Source organism: Stenella coeruleoalba (genome assembly GCF_951394435.1).
Source record: "Stenella coeruleoalba genome assembly, chromosome: 4".
Classification (NCBI taxonomy): domain Eukaryota; kingdom Metazoa; phylum Chordata; class Mammalia; order Artiodactyla; family Delphinidae; genus Stenella; species Stenella coeruleoalba.
This window is the reverse complement of record NC_137149.1, coordinates 114,463,398-114,480,763: the sequence shown is the minus strand read 5'-3', so window position 1 is coordinate 114,480,763 and position 17,366 is coordinate 114,463,398. Positions and strand designations below refer to the sequence as shown.

Genomic DNA, 17,366 nt, shown 5'->3' with positions numbered 1-17,366 from the left:
TGCCTCTACCCAAAATGGCTGGCTCATTCCCAAAAATGTGAATCACTCAATGGCAAAATATTCAAAATTGAGAATCCTTTGAGACTAACAGCAATTTTAATGTAAGTACCACTTATATATTTCTTTTATTTTTTTTCACATCTTTATTGGAGTATAAATGCTTTACAATGTTGTGTTAAGTTTCTGCTGTGCAACAAAGTGAATCAGCTATATGTATACATATATCCCCATACCCACTCTCTCTTGAGACTCCCTCCCACCCTCCCTATCCCACCCGTCTAGGTCATCACAAAGCACCGACCTGATCTTCCTGTGCTATGCAGCAGCTTCCCACTAGCTATCTATTTTACATTTGGTAGGGTATATATGTCAATGATACTGTCTCACTTCGTCCCATATACTAAAGGAAATCTGGTGTCTTATTCAGTACAGACGAAAACACCTATATACACGACAGATACATAAAAAACCATTACTTTCCAACTCTTATAGTACATAAAACCACCTGATTAATCTCTAAACTCAGTACTGAAAAGCACAGCAATTTAAGGCTGGAACTCTACTGAGAACACCTAGTAATAAGATTATGTTGCTTATTTTCAAATCCACACATAACAATACCTAAAATTACCTGGGAAATAAATAGGCTGAAAATGGTAAGTCAAACAATTCCTCTAAAAAATTATTGAATTTAGTGGCTTCTTCCCATCTAAGTGTCCTAAAATAGAAGATTCAGTCTCACATCAAATAGTTTTCCCCCTCTGCTCCAACATTTATTAGAGGTTATCTTTCAGACTCCAGATCAAAGTGAACAGGGTAAGAACTCTCAAGCTGAGCACAGTGCAAGAAATAGCCCCGTTTTCCCCAGTCCTCACCTGTGCTATACACAAAGGACCAACAAGTGTGAGACAAATGACCCCACCCTCAAAGCATTTCCCACCTGGAGAAACACACAGAGGACAATGCCAAGGAGAAGTGCTGAGACTGGAGGTGTGGGCACCAGGAGCACAGGGGAAAATCCTCGCTAAAGGGCCTGGGTGACAGCAGAGGGGGTGGGAGACATGGGCAGGAGGGTCACAACCCAAGCCTGGAGAGACAAGAAAGCAACTGGAGGGCTTCCCTGGTGGCGCAGTGGTTGAGAGTCCGCCTGCCAATGCAGGGGACACAGGTTCGTGCCCTGGTCCGGGAGGATCCCACATGCCGTGGAGCGGCTGGGCCCGTGAGCCATGGCCGCTGAGCCTGCGCATCCGGAGCCTGTGCTCCGCAACAGGAGAGGCCACAACAGTGAGAGGCCTGCGTACCGCAAAAAAAAAAAAAAAAGTGTTACTCAAAGGGTTATGACTCCACAGAAAACACACTGTGTGGCAGAAAGACTACTGGAACTAGAAGTTAAGGGTCCTGGTTTCGTGCCCCCAGCTCTACCACTTATGAACTTAAATCATTAAACTTCTTAGAGACTCAGTTCCATGGCATGTAAAATGGTGATTCGTGCCAACTGCCCTGCCTAACTCACGAGGTTGCTGTGACAATCAAGAGGGAATAAGCAAGTGCTTTGGGAATTAAAAGGGGGGGGATGTATTGGGGGGAGGCAGTAAAGTATTTCCGAGAGCATAAGCTTTTATAAAATGAAATATTTACACCAGGGGTTGCCAAACTATGGGAAAGCTGCTCTTCAGGGGTGAGCAGGATGCCCCTGTGCCATCAGGCAGGGATGGGAAGGGCGGTCGGTGGCTCCTCACCTTGGCAAACCAGTTTTTAAAAGTTCAACAACCCCCAAGCAAATGCTTTCTTTCCCTAGGCTCTTCATTTGTCTAACACTTGAAAATCAAATGTTTAGGGCTTTATTCACCTAGAACATCGTAACTGGGCATTCGTGATCCCTTTGATCTGATCCCACCCACATGCTCAAGGGTACTCCAATACACGGGAGCCTGTTTCGGGTCTTCCTGTCTCCTCAGCAACTCTACCTGCTCATTTTGATAGCCCTACCTTGTTCCTTAAAGCCCAGCTCAAATTTTAACTCTAATCACTCCTACCACCACCTACTGAGCTCTTCCTATGTACCCAGTACTGTTTTAAGCACTTCATATGGATGACTCTGCATCCAGCAGCCCCACAGAAGGATAAACTGACAACACAGTGAGGTCAAGTTCCTTTGCCTCTACCAGATCTCCTTGAACCAAAGGCCCAGCTACCCTACTAAATCTTGCACCGTTTCTTGCCTCTATGTCTTTTCTCTCAATCCTTTAGCCTGGAATGCATTTTCGTCAATACCCAACCAAAGTGCTTCCAAAGTCAACTCTAAAAAAAAATGAAAGGCAATATAATGTAGGTGTCATAGTTAAGGGCATGGATTGGAGCCAAACTACTTGGATATGGATTCCAGATCCAGCACTTAAGGCCTGGGTAAACTTGAACAAATGAATCTTTCTGCACCTCTGTAAATCTCTCAGTAAAACAGCCACAGTAACAGTGCTTACCACCTGGGATGGCTGTGAGGATTAAGTTGATTCACATAAAGCATTTGGAACAGTTCCTATCACAAAGTGCACTAGAGAACAGTGTGAGCATTATATGACTATAATTAGTAGTTCCATATTACCTTTTCATACTGATTATACTTTGTATTTTTTACACTATGTAATAAATGTACTGTCAAGTGTCTTTCTCTCCTATCAGCTCCCCTCTGTATCTAGTGGGTGTTCAAATATTGTTGACCAAAATGGCAGAAACCTAGAATGCAAAAAGTGAATCCTTCTATGACTAAATTTTTCCTGACAGGAAAGATTTTTTTTAACATTTTGTAAGAATGTCCAGATTATTTGGTAATAGGAAAAAAATTTTTTTTTCCCCAAATTAACATGTTCTCAGGCATGAGGAGAAAAAAATGTTGGAAGTAACATACACTCTAATTATAGCATGAAATTCTATTAAAAATTTCTTCTCTAAAATGCAATAGCAAACGTTTGCTTTGGGGTAGAATATTTAAAAAATTGAGCTGCAAGGAAAAGAATCCATAAAGCCTGAGCTGGTAAGAATGAGTACGGGGACTCTGAATAGCACAGAATATTTACTTTCCTTTCTTAATTCATACAGTGCAGTTCAAAGCTTCGATCTTGCCCAATATGAATTTTCGGAGTTCTATTTTTTGTAAATTGGAACAAAAAAACCCTAAGGTGATTTATCTGAGGGACAGAGCTAGAAATAGGACCTCTAATTACTTAAATACTAAGGCCCCTAGATTAAAACATTAAACCTCAAAACCTTTCAGCCAAAGGGATTAAGGAGATTAGAATGGGCTTGACAAATTACCACAGGGTTAGGGGGATGGAAAAAAGCAGAGAAAAAGTAGGCCAAGCTTAAATAGGGAATAAAATGAAGTTCAAGAGAAATCTAATGGTGTGTGTGGACCCTGAACATCTGGCAGGGGGGAAAAATGGTCGACCTAGGGCTTTCAACAATTAAAAAAGGAACAATATCAATGTAAAACTAACTGCTTAGAAAGTTCTTAGAAAATGTGAACACGCCGCAGAGTTAACCTTGGAAAATGATTTTCAAATAGATCTTGGCAAATGGAGAGGAGAAATGCATGGCCAAAAACAAACAAACAAAAAAACAAACTTGTTATGATAACATGAACCAGAATCCTCTCTTAAAAAGAATTCGGCTGAAATATCTCATGCATATTGGCCGCCCCCACCAAAACAGCCCAAATCAAAACCACTAACTCAGTCGCCAGCAGGACTCCCCTCGGAATATCTGGTTTTCTGTCCCTGAAGATTATCAGTTGGCTGAGAATAAAACACAATTAATCTAGAGAGGAGCTAAAATGACTCGGGTGGCACATGAGAGCCTGGGAGAGCGCACAGCCTGGAAAGATTCTGAAGCGGTGAATGTCTCCATTCTGGCAGAGGCACAGCATGAGGGACCCAGGGGGGATCCAATAACCCTCCACAAACATCTCAAGTGTGAAAACAACAAGGAGGAACAGGAATTTCTTATCCTGGTACCAAATGTACTTCTGGCGTTTTGAGAAGGAATGGAAAGTAAAACGTACAAGGAAAACAACTCCAATTAATACCACCCAAAAAGATGTTCCAGGTTCGATCGCAGGCTTTCTTCTTGCTTCTATAAACAATTCTGTTCTCTGCACTAACCCATTTCCAGCAATTTCTGGAGCTCTTCCAAAAATATTTTGCCTATATTACTTAAAATGTTTCCTTCAGAGTTTAAAGTGTTTCTTCAAACTCAAAAAAAACTCGCCAGGATCAGGAAATTAAAGGTGGCAGCATCTACTCTGCTCTAGCTGGTGAAACTGAAAATCTGATTTTTCACCAGAATTCTCCAGTTTGTAAATATTGGCTCAGAGGGAGGACAAAAAAAAAAAGAAAGAAAGAAAGAAAAAGAAAAAAGAAAAACACATTATACAGGCAAAACAAAATAGTCTGCAGGTCCAGTCTAGCCCTCAGGCTGCCTGCAACTTCTGCTCTAAAACTTCTGTCAGTCATTTGCCACTATTTTTAAACTTCTATATTTAGATATTTTGGGGTCTAAAATTTAGCCATCCTCCAAGCAGATACAGATTATTGCTATTCATTATTTCTTGTAGATAGGACGTATTCTGCCCAGACACTCAACATCGTTAGGGAACTGTGCACACAGAAAACCTTGCTATCATTTTCCCAACAAACATTTAAGTCACATAGGTCTGCCCAAGTTACCTGAGCTCTAGCTCATGGAATCTAACTTAAATTTCCAATAAAGAACTACTGCAATAAAAACATTTTTAGATAACTGAGTGAAGAAGCTAGATAAGGCTGTATCAGAATCTTACTTTCCCCATGAGCTTGAAAATGTTGGGGACCCAAAGAAGAAAAAAAAAAAAAACATGAGCTGTAGAGGAAGAGTGTATGTAGTTCCGGGGGCCCTATTCTCTTATTTCTTCCCTGAGGCTTCTCTCACGTCCTGCTCAGGACAAGTAGTCCCATCAATTCAGGTGATCATTTTGTCTGAGGGCAAAGTTAGCCCTTCTCTAACTCCTTGTGGCCTGTTATCAGCTCTTCTGGAACAGTTTCATTTCCAGGCTCTAGAAGAAACCTCATGAGAATCAGCTACAGGTACTTGAGCCCACCTGTATACTTGTTGAATCAATCTCCTACGATGGGACCTGGGAATTTTTATTTTTAACCATTTGTATTTTTAACAGGCTTCCCCCAGGTGATTCAGACTTGCCACCAAGTTTCAGAATGAATGCACAGAATGAATGCACAAATTCCATTTGACCTACAGTACTGGGTTTAGAACCCAAGAAAACTTATAATGGTCTCTGTATATCATGTGGCATAAACCACTGGCATATACTTTCCCTCTGCTTGGAATACTGATGCTGTTTAACTTCTAACACACCTACTGTAGTCTGAATATTTATGTGTCCCCAAAATTCAGACCGAAAACCTAACCCAAAGGTGATGATAGTAAGAGGTGGGGGCCTTTGGGAGATGTTTAAGTCATGAGGGTAGAGCACTCACTAATGGGATTAATGCCTTACAAAAGAAGTTCCAGAGAGAAAGTCCTAGCCCCTCCCACCATGTAAGGACACAGCAGGAAGGCACCGGCTGGGAACTCTGAAGAGAGTCCTCACGAGAACATGACCATACTGGTGCCTTGATCTTGGACATCCAGCCTCCAGAACTGTGAGAAATAAATTTCTGTTGCTTACAAGCTACGCAGTCTGTGGTACTTTGTTATAGCGGTCCAAATGGACTCAGACAACCCCTCACATTTTTCACTTCTACTCACCATTCAGGTCTCACTCAATACTTCCCCAGAGAATTCTTCCCTAAGCTCCTACATTCTAAGCCACAACACCCCTTTATTAATCTTATAATAGTTTATAGATTCCTTTATAGAACTTGCCAAAGTTCTTACACATTGATCTGAGTGGTTACTTAAACAGAGTCAGTTTCTAACTAGATAATTAAGGTCCAAGAGGACTGGAATCATCTGGGGTTTCCCCGCCATTGTAACCACCCCCATCCCCAGCATTAGGCCTGCCATACAGTAGGTACTCTAAAAATTTTAGTTAAAAGTTGCTGAACTGATGATATATATGGGAGAGAGGGAGCTTAACTATATTTTGAGTGACTCATCAGCAGGATATACACCACCGACACACTGAAAGTGCACCTCTTGAAGGGTTAGATCATTTCATAATGGGGAAGTTCCTCGTTTCAGGATTTAAGATAAGAAAGCTAAATAAGAAAGTAGGAAAGATTGTTTGCATACATGAATGCAAAGTGAATCACTATCACAGTTTTCCACTGTGGATTACTTCACTCTATTAGGCTGGCAGTTTATTGAGAACGGAAGGCATAATTTAAGAGTTGCCGTGAGTCAAAGTAGTCCAACAATGAATTCACAGCTGCAGGTGACACCTGAGTCTTGGAAATTAGGTGGAAGGATTTGGTATCAGAAAATGTTCCCAAATCATGTCATGAGAGGCCACAAGGAAAAGAGCAATTGCTCTGCAGAAATCAGAAACCATCAGGACTGAAAGCCAGATTTCTCTGGAGGGCAATGGAGTAGGGCCATATAAGGAAGTAGAAGCAGTAGCAAATTTAAATTGACGGTAAATTCTGCTAGGATCCAGTGACTTATTTGCTTAAATTAAGGTAATTGTATTATTTACACGTACACTTCAAACCCTAAGTGAAAAAACAGAAACCTATAACTTCCCCTAATTTATAAGCAGATTCTCAAGTTTTCAAGATGATCTTCAATTTCTGCTCCTGAAGACCCAGCAGGACCCCATTTCTTCCCGCTCCTGCCCTTGCCACAGGTAAAGCTAAGCCAGGGAGGGCCTGGTTTAGGGCCTTCTCAGCTGCACCTGCCTGGTCCCAAAGCTTTAAATACCCACCACAGGCAAACACAGCCCAAATTTATTATTCCCAGTATTAAGATGAGATTTCTTTTGTGTTATGATTTCTACTCATCTTGTGTGAAACTTACAGGATTTAAGCTATGTTAAGTAGTTCAAAATGGAGTCCCAGTGGCCAATGTGAACTTCTGTATTAGTTGTTTTGAAAAGTCTACCATAGGACTATGAATGTCTTAGAGTAAGACCATTACACCCACTGATAAACTCCTTAAAATGAGCCCACTGAGCTGAGCAACTGAAGGTTCTTCCCTGGAGGACCCAATTTCCCCCTGCTGAGAGCTGTTCCACGTGGGCACTGCTGGAGGCTCTGTCCAAGCAGAGGGCTACTTCGCACTCAAGCTTGTCCCGAGACCACCGCTGGACCGAGACGGTTGCTAGACAGACCGCTGCTTGTGCTGAGACACCCCCTTCCCGGACTTCTTCTTGGAGTGGTTTGTTACTCTCTTGCCTATTTTCCTGACTTGACTAACTTGTGCTGTGTGCTAACTGAATGCTGGCTCCATTTCGTTTATCTCCACTCCTGTGATTCTTACCCCGCCACAAACATCCAAACATCATTTTCCCTGGGCTGATCTACTACTGATGACTGCCAACTTGTCATGTCTACCTGGATATATAACAGCATCTCAAACTTAGTATGTGATCCATCCAGAGCATCCTGGTTTTCCCTCTAAACCTGTTCCACCCAGGTCAGCTCCATCTCAGGAGCAGGTATCATCCCACCATCCACACCTTTCCAGTAGGACCTTCCTTAATGCCTCACTTTCCCTCGCACCTCAGGCCCACTCCCACCTCCAGTCAATCACAAAGCCCTATCACTCCCCTGCCCAATATATTTGGAATCTATCCACTTCTCACCATGTCCACTGCTATTATCCTACGCCAAGCCATCGTCATTTCCCACCCCCTAGCTGGCCTCCCTACTTCTGCCACCCTTGCCCCTCCAAGCCATTCTCCACCCAGGAGCCAGAATGATCTTTTTCAGAAAGAGAAAGTAGATATATCACTCCCATGCTCAAGATCCTCCTATGGTCTCCATACATACTTAACAAGCAGAGGTAGAAAGATCACAGAACTGAGAATTCTAACTCTGGCTCTGCTACTAACTAAACTGTAGCAAAATTAAGTGACCTCACCTTTCTAGGCTTTATTTACAACATGAAAGGGCTGTAGGTTTACCCTTAAAATTCTAATATTCTAAATCCAGTATACAATTTAATATGCCCACCTCAACTTAATCCATTTCTCCCTTTCAGTAAAATGCCTATCTGCCTCTAAGCACATCCACTCCAGTCCAGGGTCCACACTCAGGAACGCTCACACAGAGATGCCTTGGTTTTCCTCTCACTCCCATTTGTTAACTTCCGGTAGAAAGAGCTACAAGGAATCTCAGCCTTCCGTTTGGGCAATTCGGTCTCTGATGTGGCAACTCTACAGCTGGAAGGCATCCATGTGAGATCGTGGAGTCCTGGTTATATCCTCAGATGGGTCATTTCAAGATGCTATACATCTTCCAGTTGACACAAAACTAAAACCAACATGCCCAGAGAAAAATCCAGTGCACACTGTGTGCTCTAGCCTCTATTTAGTCAGAATGTTGACCTTTTGATAATTTTTTTCCTGTAGGATTTTAGGAAAGACTAAGTGTTAACAGTGAGCATCACTTATCCCAGAAAGGAATACCATTATTTAGGAGAACCAACTAAAATACACAAACCAAGCGTTTCCCATGAAGTGAAAGGACAGAAAATAGCAAGGAACTCATACGTATGTGGCTTGAGAATAAAGGAGTGCCAGACAGACAAGATGACTTTCCCATCTTGGTCCATTTTTTTTAAATACTGTTTGATGGAAGCAGTGGGGGAGGGGAGCAATGAAACAAACCACAAAACCCACACACTCAGAATGCCAGGAAAGAAAACCTCCTCCGACTTGCCTTAGGACAAATTCAGCAAATAAAGGAAAACCACTTAGCTATCCCCATGCCCCTTCCCATGGCTCTACCAACAGCCAACTTCCCCTTCCACCCTGGCATTCTCTATCCTTCTGCCCCAATGCCACAAGCAGCCCAAGATATTGCTACTATTCCGGTTCTATATTCAGAATTTACCTGCTCTGGGGTTAATTCCCCACTTTTGCTGTCCCCCACCTCTATGCTTTCCTTTGACTCACCAGAATATTAAAATCTGACAACTAATAAAGAGCCCGCATGCCACAACTAAAGATCCCACGTGCTACAACTAAGACCCGACACAGCCAAAAAATATATATATTTTTTTTAATTTGAGATTTTTAAAATCCAATCTACATGGTTTTTTAAAAATGCTTTTTTAAAAATATATTTATTTATTTTATTTATTTATTTTTGGCTGCACTGGGTCTTCGTTGCTGTGCACGGGCTTCTCATTGCGGTGGCTTCTCCTGTTGCGGAGCACGGGCTCTAGAGCGCAGGCTCAGTAGTTGTGGCGCACGGGCTTAGTTGCTCCGTGGCATGTGGGATCTTCCCGGACGAGGGCTTGAACCCATGTCCCCTGCATTGGCAGGCGGATTCTTAACCACTGAGCCACCAGGTAAGCCCCTACATGTTTTTAAAACCTTAAAAAAATAGCCATTTTATTGGGTCTACAAACAGAAAATTAATGGTAAGTCTGTGAAACATGAGATCTTACTAAACCAAATCTAAACGCTCGCCGGAAAGCACCAATATCCCTGTTTCCCAGACTTACTCCCCCTTCATTACAAGTTCTTTGCCCAGAGCCCTCCATCTGCCTGACCCCTCAGCTCCATCCTCCCATGCCACCAACACCACCCAGGGGCTCCAAGGCAGTTAGCACCACAGCTGCCACTGGCCTCAGAACACTGATTAGAGGCCAGAGGGAGCCATCATGTTAAAATGAAGGTTGACTGCAAACACAGGCCGAAGATGAAATGTTTACATCTACTCAATTGTTGACAGCAGGTCAAGAAAAGCCAAGAAAATCCCATTCTCTTACCACATCTATGAATGATTTTGTTCAACTGTCCACTCAGAAAATATGCAAGGACCATCTAATGTGGTCCTATGTTTGAAATATGTATTAAATCTGAGGAGCTGTAAAACCCTGGAGAAATCTCAACTCACCTTATCTTTTTTTCACCAGGAAAGCAAAAGGTTAACCGGGATCCTCTAACCTAAAAGGTCTACCAGAAAACCTGTTGGCTGAATTTACATGGGTTCACTGTCTTAAGGCTGATGTTTGAAACTTTCTCTATGCACCTAGTAGCAGACAGTTCTCTGATTGTTTCACATGTGTAGGCTGATCTCCACGCTAGACTGTCATCTCTCTGGGGCAGGGACCAGTACTTCCCTGGCATCCCACTCTGTGCTTATACATATGGTTGGGTATTTGGTAGGCAATGCAAATATTTGCTAATTGGTCTTAGAATTGTTTTAAAGCAATTTTTAGTTGCTTAGTTTTCTTTTTAAAGAAAACATGTTAAATTGTCCCCTTACCTTTTTTTTCTTTTTAAACTAGGAAAATATAACAGACCTTATTTGATAAATAAAGAAAATTCCATTAAGTTCTTTCTGAATTATAAGGTAGGCTGACTGACCATAGGAGGTGGGAAGATCTCACTTTATTCTTCTCCACCTTCATTCTGTTCCCTACCCCTACCACCCAACAGAGCACAAAATGTTCAATAAATGGCTCATTGCAGTGAATCTGCATAGCTTACGGGGTTATAGGGATTGTTCTGCCATCTTGGTCATTTCTACCACGTGCTTTACTCCTTTCCAATTTTTCCTCAGCCTCCAAACCAGTCACATTCTGAAGACATCCAGAGACACTCCAGCTCAACAGCTGACTATGGACAGAACCCTAACCTCTTCTAAACCAAAAGCTGACACCACAAAGGAACAGATTTTCCTCCTTCAAGATAAGGGTTATCTTTCCAGCTATGGATCCTGGAGTTTTTTTTTTCTTTCTTTTTTTAAACCTTAAGGAATTTTGCCTTCTAGCACTATGTAAAACTGATGTAAAGCTGGTATCTGGGTGCACATACAAGTCTTTGAGGACTGGATATGCAAATTAGAATGTTTATACAATTGATGTAACTCAACCACAGACTTTACCTTAACAGATAAGCGCTAAAATAAATTCACTTCAAACATTTCACTTTGCACTACAAATCTGAATTTGAGTAACCGGTGTTAATTTAGAATTTCAGTGATAGAATGTGTGCTCTGATTCTTCTCATTCAAACACCACGTTGCCATTTGTCAAAGGAGCAGAAAAAGGAATTTTTCCTTTGTTTAAAAAGATAAAGTATGTTGTTTACTTGAAAAAGCCACAGTTGAATAACATTCTATATTTGTGACTCTCTCAAATGAGATGTCATCACACCTCCACTCTTCTTTTGTAGGTGGTAAATAAAATATATTAGAACAGAAATTCAGTTTCACAGTTTCTTATAATTTATAGGGGACAAATCTTTAAAAATTAATACTCCTCCAACATTTTGACCTATTGTTTTCACTTTTTTATGGTTTGGATCTCAGGAAAAACTAACTGGGGCTGAGGAAGTATTAACCAAAAAAAATTTTTTTCTTTACAGTGTCTTTAAAGAAGTCAGTGTTCCCCAAAGCCCCCAAAAATCAAAGACAGCTCAAAACCTTCCTGAAACTCTCATGCTAGAAATGTCCTCTGCCTCAATTGGGTTGTGGGTTGTATAGGTGTATCCATTTTTCAGGTGTATCCATTTTTCAAAACAGAGCAAACTATCCTCTTCCCGTCTCTATATTTTACTGTATGTAAATCATGGCTCAATAAAAAGATTTTTTAACTTTCTACAAATCACATTTCAATATCTGTCATCAGTAATTCACTTCAGACCTGAGTTTCTTGTGGGTCAACAAGATCCTAAAGCCAGAAAGGAATCTTCCTGAACAAAGGCTACTGACACCCCTGCCCCTAAACCTCCAGAAACTTCCACCTCAAATCTTTCTTCACACTGGAATTGCCTCAGATACGAACGTCCACTCACCTCGACTGACTGAGAAGGCATTTTCAGCTTAGTGAGCTTGGCTTTGGCAGGCACTTTTAAGTCTGTTTTTTCGAAACTCTGTTGTCGGTAGTCCTCTGGCAGTGGTTTCAGTTCAGGAGACTCACTAGGAGCCTGATCTTGACCATCCATGGGCCGGACATAAGCTGTGGGCTTCTGCTGCATTGCAAGGCTTTTTGAGGGGAGGGGGGGTGGGGGGAAAGTCTGAGAAGGTGGCTGGGGAGGGGCTACCCCAAGGCTGGCAACTGCTACTGAACTGTCTTGAAGGGTCTCTTTATCATGGACCTTTACCGGTAGGTCCTTGGGAGACTTGGCCGGACAGTAGCCTTTATTGTTACTGTTACTGCTGTGACCCTTGTTGCTTCCTTGCGTCCTGGGAAGAGTCTGCTGGTTGGAATGTACAGGTGACAAAGGGGGGACTGGGGAAGGCAAAGAGAACAAAGGAGAAAGCTCCCTCTCTGGAGCTGAGTCTGTCATTGAAGCACAGTGGTCTCCATCGGCCCTGCGGTCACCCTTTTTGTGATGACTAGAGCTGTACCCCTCCTGACCAAGGCGATCTTGGGTCATGTGCTGGGTGTCCGGTGGGCCATAGCTTTTGACATGGAGACCTGGCATTGGTTCCATTCTTGGCTGCGCCATCTTTGGGTTGTGGCTAATGGTACCAATAGGAAGTGGTCCAGAGGCAGGAGTATTAATAGGCTGGTGGTGGACACTAGTGTGGAAGGAGTGAGATGGAATGCTGCTCCCCTTCTCAGGAAATGAGGGGTATCTTGGCTTTCCCAACCTATTTTCAGAAGCATCCAAGCGTTGAGGGTGGGACTTGGTACTAAGGAACTCCTTCACCTCTTCATAGTTTCCCAGCATGTTCTGTATTCGACTGGATAGCTCATCACCTTTTTCTGTCTAAAAAAAGAAAAGACAGCAGAGTTAGATATTGAGGGGGAAAAAGAGGGGGAGGAAAACCATTGTTTAGTAAACCATGTTACATAATGCCATTAGAAAAGAAACACCTCAATTTAATGTGTAACATCGAATTTAACATGCAATTTCGACTCAATTCCCCTGCTGAGAAGCCTGCCACGGACAAATATTACTAAATACAGGAGACGAACATTACAAAAGAAAACCACAAACTTTGGTAATTTTGACTTACCGAGGTTCAGAAGATTTTCATATTTTGTTTTCAAAAATGATCTCTAGGATAAGTTGTCTTATTTTCACAAGTGTGACCCTTGTTCAAACTCACTTTCATCATGAAGTCAAATATGGTGACAAATCAGACTTTCTCATATTCAAGAAATTACCTTGTAGGACTTCCCTGGTGGTGCTGTGGTTAAGAATCCACCTGCCAATGCAGGGGACACGGGTTCCAGCCATGGTCAGGGAAGATCCCACATGCTGCGGAAGCAACTAAGCCCGTGCGCTACAACTACTGAGCCTGTGCTCTAGAGCCCACACGCCACAACTACTGAGCCCGCGTGCTGCAACTACTGAAGCCCACGCGCCTAGAGCCCATGCTCCGCAACAAGACAAGCCACTGCAATGAGAAGCCCGCACACCGCAACGAAGAGTAGCCCCTGCTCGCCCCAACTAGAGAAAGCCCGCGCAGCAACGAAGAACCCAATGTAGCCAAAAATAAATAAAATAAATAAATTTAAAAAAAAAAAAAGAAAGAAAGAAATTACCTTGTAGGGCTCTCCAAAAAGGGGAATCTTTTCAGAAAATGCCTCTTTCTCTTGGTGAGCTTCCTGGTTGCGTCTTTCCTTCTCTCTAATTCGAAGCAGGTTTCTGTCTTCATTGTACAAGCTGCTTCAGATGCCACAAAAGAACAAAAACAAAGTTTATCAGTATCCAAGCTTTGCTGTGCATACGTACACGTGTGAGGGAGGCAAGGACAGCTCAGGAAGCCTCTATGACAAGGGAGCTGGTTTAAAGAAAACCCAAGTCCCTCGTCCCACTCCTAGATTAAGGCCTCAGTCAGCTGGCCGCGACCCTCCAGCTTTGGGTCCTGGTTCTGGAAAACTAAGCGTTCACTCTGGGCTACTGGCTTCATGGCTCAGGACTGACTCCAAATGGAAGAGTCTTTTATAGTCAGTGGTGGGACTGAGACAAGATTAATGATATTTTTACTTTCGCCTTGCGAAATACAGGGTAGAGGTGGACGCTTTTCATCTGACGGAGTCAGCAGGATGTGAACTTTAAAAAGGCTGTTTTCCTGGATCAGTATTTTATATTTTGGAAGATTAAAATCCAAAGGCTTATTTCATAATTAAAAGATTACCAGGCACCCAAAACAGCATTTACTTTATTCTCAGCCTACTCTACTGGAAGAGTCTTGACATGTAAACCTGAAAAGATAACTTTTATTTCTCATTTCAAATGTCAAGGATGGGAAAATCCAATTTTAGACATCAGCTCTACCTACTGAGAAACTATAATCTGATTGCACTACTTAAACCACATAAAAATGTATCCTAACTCATCAGCCCCGGCACCAAAGGGGTTAAAAATGCATCTACTGGCAAACAAATCACGAAGCTGGAAACCCAAAAGAGTGCAGTTTTAGCATGCAAACCAAAAGTGGGCTTGCCTTAGGTCAGCAACTCGGGCCACGCCCTCCCAACCCCGACATGTGATATGTAACAATAATGAAAATAAGAACTATTAAGATTTCTGTCCTCATAGACTTGCTTTAGAGTATCTATTGAATCTTTCCCCCCAACATTATGTGAATAAATTGGAAAATATTCAACTGTTTCTCCAAGGCTCTATGTACCTTAGAAATTCTAGCCCTGATGTCAGACACGCTCCCCCACCCCTTTCCCGGCACCTAGGCCCTCTCAGAATTTCTCTGACTTCCTCTGACAAGAGCCTACTTACTGGTCTCCCTGCCTCCACATCTTGTCCCTCTAATTTAGCCTTCTCAAGGAGAGAAATCCGATCTAAGGCTCTGGTTCTCCTGTCACCATCCGTATTTTAAAATAATCAGCATTCAATGGCTCTTTGCTACTGCAGAATAAACTCTCAACCCTTGCTTTGGCATTAAAATTCCCCCATAATCTAGCACAGACCTACCCTAGAAATTACCTTCCTGTCTCCCTGCAGGCCTACCATATGCATTCTACCTAACAGTCATGTCCATTCCCCAAACACACCCGGTAAAGGGCAGCCTCTTGCTCTAACCCACCCCCACCCCAGACCCCCCTTTTACTGAAAGATAACCATTCTTCCAGGACCAGTTTACCTACAAAACTCCCTCAAACCACCTCTGTATTTCAGTCATGCCAGACCACTCCCTGCTTCTCGGTGATATCCTGGACTTCGATGCTTTCAGTCTAATCACACGGAATTTCCTCTCCGTCTCTCTCAACCACATACTCCTATCCCCAATTTTCAGCTACCAGCGAAGATCGGGAGTGATTCCAATTTCACCCACTCTAAAGACTTTCTCAAATCCACCTGACTTAATATACTGATTGGTTCTCTCCCCTTCTCCCCTTTCACCTTAAATGTCAAGCCCATCATAATAGAACCTCTCATATTTTTCTGCCTCCTGGTGCTAAAGCATGGTACTTTGCATAGAAGCTAAACAGTAAATGTTTTTTAATTTAAAAACAGCCACTATGCTTACAGTATATCACCTGTAATTTTTTAATTTAACTCTGAAAGACATGGTGTGCAAAAACAGTTTTTTAAAAATTATAATCATCTAAAAAATGAATGTCTGCTATTTCCATAGCCCTTCAATCCACAGGTTGTGGGAAGCGGGGAGGTGTGTGTGTGTGTGTGTGTGCAGGAGGCTAAGCTACCCTGTTGAATTCACTGGGATGTAGTAAAGAATTATCTGTTTAGATCACCATAGCAAAAACTTTTCCTAGATGACGGGTATCTTGATATCAGATTTTAAGAGAACAGCAAAGTGAACATTTATGTTAGTCAACATACTAAAAACACTTAGGAAAAACTAAAACAGAAACTGGCTTATGAAGTCTTCTTTAAGAAGTCTGAATCTCACACATTTCACACAGACTTATTTCTAGTTGACAGCAGCACAATGGACCTGTTGATCACTCAAGAATTCCTTTCAATTGTTTTATGATTTTGGTAATTCTTTTTGTTTTTTAATTTATTTATTTTTGGCTGCGTTGGGTCTTCGTTCTGCACGTGGGCTTTCTCTAGTTGTGGCGAGTGGGGGCTACTCTTCATTGCGGTACAAGAGCTTCTCATTGCACTGGCTTCTCTTGTTGAGGAGCACAGGCTCTAGGCACGTGGGCTTCAGTAGTTGTGGCTCACAGGCTCAGTAGTTGTCGCTCGCAGGCTCCAGAGCGCAGGCTCAGTAGTTGTGGCGCACAGGCTTAGTTGCTCCACGGCACGTCTGATCTTCATGGACCAGGTCTAGAACACGCATGCCCTGCATTGGCAGGTGGATTCTTAACTACTGCACCACCAGGGAAGCCCCAATTTTGGTAATTCTTGTTGGCTCAAAACACACACACACACAATGTGTAACATTAACATCCAACCATGGGAGTCAAAAAAGAGGGTTGATCAGGAAATAATTTTTTCCCTTCAAACTTGCTTCACAGCCACTTTGTTTGCAGGGAGGGGTAGGGCATGCAACCGTCCTCTAAGCAACTTGAACTCCCAAGCTTCTCTTTTGCAAAGCTACCTGGTACAGACAGCCCACACAGGATGCACATAGAAGGGGAAGCTGCTTTGCAAGGGTGTCTGCTCTGCTAGTCTCACCACAAAGGGAGTTCTCCCTTGTCTGTTCCTGCTGGTTATGTCAATGGAGTTTCTATAGCTTGACTGCTTGCTGAATGTTCCTGGCCTATGGCTCTGCTTTAAGAGGCAGAGTTCTGCCCACTTCCAAGTAATCGCTACCTTTCCCTCAGAAAGGGCACCCCAAATGGCAAAATTCTCAGTCCCAGACTGAAAAGCGAGAGTGTGTAACAGTAGCATCTCAACTATCAGGCTGCTCGGGGTCCTTGCTTAACTTTCCTGTCAACTGCACACACATTTAAGAAAAGCTACAGTGGTTTTAAAATTACTAAAGTATTTCTAAATCGATCAGCTCGGCCTTGTCTCAGCATCAGTTAGGCTTTAGCACACTTCTAGATTTTTATTCCAAAATAATCAAAGCTGCTACAAAAATAATGAGAAGAACCCAATTTTACGAAATTCCCAACACTGGCTTACTGCTTTGGGATTCAAAACTTGAGGCACAGGCCTCCTACCGGGCAGGAATTCTACTAAATTAAGGATTCTGCTTAATTAAAGATCTGACTTCATTAGTTTAAAAAAAAAAAAAAAAAGTTTAAAAGCCACACCCAGATTTCACTGGCAGACATATGTAATATTATACCAATTCTGAGATGAGCTTTGA

At 42.4% G+C, this 17,366-nt stretch overlaps 1 protein-coding gene across 7 annotated transcripts in view; it reads right to left on the bottom strand.

Annotated features, from left to right (window-relative positions):
- AFF1 (ALF transcription elongation factor 1) overlaps positions 1 to 17,366 on the bottom strand; it is a 206,703-nt gene that overhangs the window by 78,554 nt on the left and 110,783 nt on the right. For 3 of the 7 annotated variants that reach the window (XM_079919251.1, XM_079919253.1, XM_079919254.1), the window contains 2 exons: positions 13,666 to 13,789; positions 11,963 to 12,883 (listed from right to left, as the gene is read on the bottom strand). In XM_079919251.1, coding sequence (XP_079775377.1) covers positions 11,963 to 12,883; positions 13,666 to 13,789 — 1,045 coding nt within the window. The other 4 variants (XM_079919252.1, XM_079919255.1, XM_079919256.1 and 1 more) reach the window with 3 other exon arrangements.